Source organism: Bombus pascuorum, chromosome 3, assembly GCF_905332965.1.
Source record: "Bombus pascuorum chromosome 3, iyBomPasc1.1, whole genome shotgun sequence".
NCBI lineage: Eukaryota > Metazoa > Arthropoda > Insecta > Hymenoptera > Apidae > Bombus > Bombus pascuorum.
Genome location: NC_083490.1, coordinates 295836 through 303054, shown reverse-complemented (window position 1 = coordinate 303054; position 7219 = coordinate 295836). Strand labels below are relative to the sequence as shown.

Below are 7219 nucleotides of genomic sequence, written 5' to 3'. Positions count from 1 at the left end.
ACATTGACTACGGTAGTCAATTGGACAATTATACAGTATATCACATATCACTAATTGTATGGTTAAAGAAACACTAAATAGAAAAAGGTTTTGCAACAATTTGAATTGATATCCATAACAAAATGCTATTATGTACATTGACATAACCAGCGGTGGCACTAAATTACAAAATGGCGTCTCTTAGATGAATACTGTCACTTTTCAGTAATTTACATGATTAAAATGTGTCACTTCGAATAGAGGCATTAAATCGCAGCAACGACAGATCTCAACATTAAGAAAACAACATACTGTGATTTTAAAAAAAGAAATTACGAGAAGATAAAGGAGTGTTCCAAATACTTAAGATTAACGACCATTTTGGCTTTGATGACGTAATGAAATACGAAAGTCAAGAAAGAAACTAGATATTTAGGAGCCAGTGTTAGTGCGCCCGCAGCACACGTTAGCATCCTTCCGGTCGCCATTAACTTCATCACATTCTGACCAGCGATTGGTGTATTTTTGTTAGAGTCTTCGGGATGAACCAATAGCTTGAAAACCAATATTGATGAGTCATGTTGTTTAGGATTTTCCATTGGGTATTACGTAACGCTATACGATGTTTACTTCTCTATAGCTCTCTATACTTAGTAAATAAACATTTCAATAGAAACATGATATAATACTTGGAATAAATAATACAACACACTTTTATACGAAAGTACAATATTTTTATTTTATTTCCACACGTCATTTTATTTTCTTCCTGTATTCTTATTCACAATTACATAAAAGTTGTTTATAAATAATAGAAAAATAAATGAATCTCGAGAATTAAATCGTATATGTAAATGACGCACGTATACTGTCAATTTGTTATTACACTATTCCCCAAACTTCTTCAAACGCGGAGCATAATTTGCTACATGTTAAAGCACCAGATAGTGGATAGTTGCTTATAGATATAGTATCTTCTACATAATCTGGCTTTACCTGTAATTTCAGTTATTAATAAATAAAATGGTCAAACTAAATAAAACATAACATATAACGATGTATTGTATTTGACACTCGGTAAAGTTTACCTGTCCATGTGCCATTGCTCCTACTGTAACGGCTATTGGTTCATCAGGGAGAACTAATTCTCGTGGATTTTTTACTTTATTTGCACTAAATGACATTGCAATTTTGCGACAGCCAACTGGCAGATGATCGGTAACTGGATTTTTAATTACTTTTAATAATTTCATCGGACCATCAGAGGCACGAATACTGAATTTATGTAACAATTGCACTGCAAAATACAAGAGAAATTAATATAAAGCACAGTCTTGTACAAAGATCGCAGGAAAAACACCTGATAAGTAATCATTTTTAAAAGCGTAGCCAAAATACATCGTTAATAAGAGCATTTTAATACGACACAATTAAAAATGAGAAGCCTTTTGAAAACAATCATAGCTATATAAAGGAGCGATATTTTTAAAACTATGGATTAGCCTTAAAATCATATAAGGAGACAATCGTAGTAACATGGGATTGCTCGTCGACATACTGAATTTTATAACTGCTCACCTGTAAAACACAAAACACGATTTATCGTGTTTTTCCTTATGCTCTTTGTATTTATTCGATATTCATGGAAATTCATCGTTTATATTTACCCATAAGACCAGCAAAACGTTTAAACGTTCTTGGTATCCTGGTTTGTGGATTTACTTCTATCAAAACATTCTTTTCCGTATGGAGATAAACTTGCAAAAGTCCAGCTCTATTTAACGGGCTGTCCATTAACATTAATAAACATTGATGAGTAATATCTGGTCGGCACATGCCAGGATCACGATTATTCTTCTTTAATATATTAACGTGATCGTCGCAATTCAATAACTCAAAACTATTTCCAACCTAAATAAAGTTGATCGTTATAAAGATGCGCAACAAAATTATTACATCATTTACAATGAAACCAATTTCTTAATGACTTTTATACGTATCTGTCCCGAATACAATTACCTTGATAATGAATTGAAAATTCTGTTACTAATCGATAAATAAATTCATTGGTGTAAGTTGAGGAAGACAAAGTGTAATAAAACGGGTTTAGAATATATTTTAAAAGTTACGAATAAAACATAACCTCACCTTAACCGATTCTAATTGAGCGTTTTCTAAGATAATAATCAAACGTTTCTCTTGGTTTTTGATGTGAGCAATATGAAGATGCTTAGGAGCTGGATCGTATTCAGAGTCGCTGTTTCCATCCCGAGTTTTACGTTTTTTACCCATCTTTCTTAAATTTAGCGCAAGTACGAATTATTGTATGTTGAAAATCAGTGGACAATAGTGATAAAAGCATAACGCTTAAACTTGGAGGTTTCAGCAAAGGCTGAGAGATGGCGAAAGTTGGAAAATCCGTGAATCTTTAGAGCACTTCTTTCGATACAGTAAGGTATGGAATAAATCTATCGTCAAGTGATAGTATTGGATTATATACTATTAGTCGGTGTACCAGATACAAGATGTCAGTATTATGCAGTTACTAATTTAAAATACGTGCAGGGTATGTTAAAGGAATGCAATAGTGTTGTTTAACAATATAATAAACAATACAACGATACAATAATGTTGTTTATATTGAACTTAGAGTACCGTTACATAAATTATCGTTAATGTTAAAACAAAATGAACAAATATAGAGAAGAAGAAGGAAATATTGGTACGTAGAGAATAAAATTCAGCGAGTATATATCGAAATAGGATAATCGTAGGGATAAAAGTTGTATGGTATAAAATTAAACAAACATACTATTATACATAAGAAGGTTTATTTTCTGAAAGTAAATGCTTTTCGACGACTTTTAATGTCAACCAGTTGCTGTGCCTGTTTCTTGAGAGTGTTTCTAGTTGGTATATCCTCTTCGTCTTCAGAAAGCAACGTCGCCGGTGTCACTGCGGATGGAAATCGTGGGAAAAGTGGCCCTCCATCTATGCGTGCTGCTTTTCCCTCCACCGAGTTAGTCGTAATCGATACCGTTTCCAACTAAATAACGAATAGATTAATATATATCTGGACGTTTCGAGAATTATAAATTACCGTTCGATTATACAAGAAACATGAGACGAAATTCCTTAGAACGAAATATTATTCATTATCGATAGTAATAGTTTAGATTATGAAAGAACTTGGACTATCGACTATCGACTATCGACTATCGACTATCGACTATCGTAGTCTTACGATCCATAGTTTCTAAATAGTAAATTAGACATTCATTTTGTTCTGCTTTATTTCTAATTACACTTTTGGTAACTATCCGTGCAATATTTGCTCAACTTCATCTTGTGCGACATGTATTAGTTAATGAGTTAAAAAGTATAGTTTACCTTGTCGATCGATATTTCCTGCAATACATGCAAATACTTGTCTTGTCCACCGAAAGTTTCAATGGTATTAGTTAGCTTCTGATTTATTAGATCTAGGAGCTGCAGAGGCTGTTGAATTTCGTTGGATTCTTTAGGCAACGTATCGAATATATCCTGAAAGATGGGAGACAATATCGCTATTATTATTATATTATTATATTATATTAGTACTCGATTAGTACTAGTACTAGTAGAATAGTATCGGTTTTTCTACGATAAAGCATTTTATCCTGTGAAATATCGTTGAAAGAAAAAATGGTGGTGACATTGGGTGGTGTTGGTTTCTAAGGGAACACGTTTCTTCTTTGTCCTGGATATTTGTACTACAGCTAGTAAGAGAACCGAAAGAAGATTGTAGGACGAGTTAACGACTAAGGGCAGCACGTACTAGCGAGATCGATTGAATCAATAATTGATTTTCTCGTGGTTCGACGTGCTACCGAAGTGTTTACTTTCGATCAGGTTCGAAGGTGTTAATGCGGCGGGACAGCAGCTTCTTAAGGTGAGAATTGCAGACAGGGATTGTCGAAGGAAGTTGATTGGTCAACGACTCGCATGTCGGCGGTGTTAAATCTTCAGAGACAATATAATGGCCATGAAAACTCGAAGCGGCTCCATTCCGGTAACCACCATTCAAGCTGCTTTCACTAATTTAATTAGGAATTTACATGGTATTTCCATCGACCATTTTAACACCACATAGCCGCATACATTTCAGATTTCCTTTTTGTCGGCCTGTTAATTCATCGATATATTATTTCTTTGTTTCACGAACGAATATACGTTAATTGAAAATCTTTCAAGTATAGGATAATTATTATTATTGACGGGTTGTTGGTAGTGCTATAAGAATTTTCTCACGTTAATTTATACAATTTATACGATTCGCAATTTATACAATTAGGGAATAACTTGGAACATCCCTGTTCCGAAATGAACATCTTCAGAAATTCAATTCTATATTAATAAAGCTTCTCTTACCGAAACATTAGATAATGAAATATTACGAGAAGATGCTGTAATTACTCACTAGAAATTTGTTGCACACGTTGCACAATGTCATGGTAATTCCTCGTAATAGATCTTCCACCTTCTGTCTTCTCGCGTCTGCTTTCAATCGGCGCGATCGCTGTTGGTCGATGCGACGGTTCAGTTTCTCCGTTTCTTCCGCATTTCTGACATACACGGTGTCCGTACAATACAATATCCTCGACGAATATATAGAAACAGGTGAAAACTCACTGTTCCGCGTCCTTCATTTCAGAGAACTTTCTCATTTCCATTTCGTCGATAAGCTGCAGTCTCTGCTTTTCTAAAGCCATTTTCTCTTGCTCCGTGGCCAGCCGCATTTTCTGCAGATTATCCTTAGTCGCTCGCTGACCCAGAAACCGGTTCAGAACGTCTTCGGATCTGGACACTCCGGTGGCACTGCGAAGCTTGGCGAACGTCTCTTCGAGTCGTGTCACCTCGTCCTTGGTAATGTCCTCCGCTTGCTGTACATGGCTTTCTCCACGTGTGTCAAAATCATCTCGCGGACGCGAATGGAATATCATCTTTTCCAAACGCTCGAGTTCCGTTTTTCGCTCTAACACGCGTTGCCTGTTGTCGTAATACATTTTCCTTTAATTTTAGTTTTAGTAGTATCTAGCGAAGCAAAGCTTACATCTTTCGCACAACTGTGTCAATCTACCGCCGATTAAATCTAAGAATTGTGCCCGAATAAGATACTTTAAGAGTTCGTTCGTCTCATTTTCAGATCGGTATTTTACTGCACGAATAAGCGGCCTTCGCACTCTACTCTATAATATTTTTCATCATTATACAGCAGATTTTACACGGATTTACCTCAACTTTCATCGATCATACCTGTATTCTTCAAGGACAGCATGACGCTCTTTGCTACAATTTGTAACCTCGATTTCTTCTTTTATCAATGTTTCCTGCATATTATCCTTTAACGTGATAGCTTCTTCTTTCGCTTTCTGTGCATAGACAATGTGATAGATGAATAATTAAATCCGGCTTATGTCTTACAAAATAGGAAGCAATTATCTCGATACAATTAAAGCGATGCCTTGCCTCCAGACGTTTCATTTCGTTCTCTTGCTCCTTTATTTCATCTTGCAGACTTTCCAAAGACGACGCATAAAGCACAGATTTCTGTTTTAGATCGGAGCACATCGTCCGATATTTCATTCGTGTTATGTTCGCTTTGATTTGCATCATCCTGATATGCTCCAAACGTACTTCCAGTTTAACAATTTTCTGTCACGATATAAACGTAACTCTAACGGATGCTCTAACGATGTTTATCTGTATTGTTCTAACTCACGTTTCGCAACGGATTCTCTATCTTCTCCTTAAATATCTTCTGCATCTTATTGCTCGTTAATTTACTATATTCATCCAGCAACGAGTGCAGTCTCTGCTGTCGCTAAGGAATATTTACGCTTCTATGGATATAAAATACATTCGCGCCAGTCTAATCTTTAGGAGATTGATATCGCGTTGCTCACCTTCTTACGTTCGTACTTAATTAGATCGTGCTTCTTTCTTAAGCGTATATTGTCCTCTTGCATTTTAGTAATTGTCTCATCTAAATTGCGTTTTTTCTCACAAGCCAAAGATTTGCGACTTACGTGAACTTTGCCCTCTGATTTCCCCTCTGATTTCCCCTCGTTCTGAAATAACGTTAAACACACACACACACAAATGTATTACGTTTTCACGCCGAATGATTTACTTAGTCAATGTTTCTTTAATCGTCGCATTCCATACTTACGTTCCGTATGTTTGCATATTCTACGTAGAGTTCTTTGACGCTTTGCTTGAGAGTTGCGATTTTCTCCGCGTACTCGTGCTTCTTAGCTTCGTATTCTTCGAAAGTCGCTTTTCTTTGTCCCTCTGCCAACACGAGACGCATACTTGGTTATTAACACTTACTAACGATTTTTTATATCGGCTATACGTACCTATATCTATATCTATAGCTAATATCGTGTCGCGTCAATATGACAAATCGACTTCGTACGACCAGATATTAGATATTTCTCATGAATATCTAGCCATAATATGTTTATCCAAGGTAAAATTTTATAAATCAAAGAACAACAGACCAAACTTGTTTAAGCAAGGTATCAAGTTAGTTGCCGTCCTTTTAAATGATGGCTAAGAGCTTAGGATCGTAGGATAATCCCGGTAATGTTTTTGTAATGACACGACCTGTTCACCTTAGCTACAGTATCATTGAACGCTTTACTTCATCCGTTTATACTGTCACTTCTGGTGACCTCACCACATATCAAAATTCATCCCTCGCTCAATACGGCCATCGGCTGTTCAAATATAATTAACCGGACTCTCGATTTAAAATTTAGCATGTTTACTTTACCGTTAAAGCCTTTAACGAGGCCTTTAACGAGACCCTTAACAAGGCCCTTAACAAGTTGCCACAAAATATCTTTCAAGTCGAGAAACTCCTTAGGGTTATTGTTCATTCGGATAAAACACGGGAAAACCGAGTTTTTTCCATTGACGGCCTCTTCCACCGGCGAGCGACCGAGGGGCGGTCAGCACCCATTAATAGTTCCGTATAACTATCGCCGTCACAGAACATAACTTTGCCTGCTATTATCCCTTCGAACAGAATACATCTCAACTTGCTCTTTACTTTTGGCTGAAAACACTTTTACACGCACCACTCGCATTCTTCAAAGTTGTTGGAAATAAAGAGTATATTTAATCTGTTATAATCTCAGTGTTATAATCCTTCAAATACCTCTATTATCTTAACCGAAATAGGGAATCGTCT

At 36.1% G+C, this 7219-nt stretch overlaps 2 protein-coding genes across 2 annotated transcripts; both read right to left on the bottom strand.

Moving 5' to 3' along the window:
* Positions 1-711: 711 nt before the first annotated feature.
* LOC132905224 (ribosomal RNA small subunit methyltransferase NEP1) lies at positions 712-2324 on the bottom strand. Its single transcript, XM_060956307.1, has 4 exons — positions 2128-2324; positions 1647-1890; positions 1068-1276; positions 712-975 (listed from the first exon to the last, which is right to left on the bottom strand). The coding sequence occupies exons 1-4, from the start codon at positions 2269-2271 to the stop codon at positions 862-864; spliced, it is 711 nt and encodes a 236-aa protein (XP_060812290.1). The 5' UTR covers positions 2272-2324; the 3' UTR covers positions 712-861.
* A 482-nt stretch (positions 2325-2806) lies between these two features.
* LOC132905176 (uncharacterized) lies at positions 2807-6068 on the bottom strand. The gene is made up of 6 exons (XM_060956201.1): positions 5488-6068; positions 5275-5390; positions 4651-5007; positions 4439-4583; positions 3370-3522; positions 2807-3025 (listed from the first exon to the last, which is right to left on the bottom strand). Exons 1-6 carry the CDS (start codon positions 5632-5634, stop codon positions 2810-2812), a joined length of 1134 nt encoding a protein of 377 aa, XP_060812184.1. The 5' UTR covers positions 5635-6068; the 3' UTR covers positions 2807-2809.
* Between the last annotated feature and the right edge of the window lie 1151 nt (positions 6069-7219).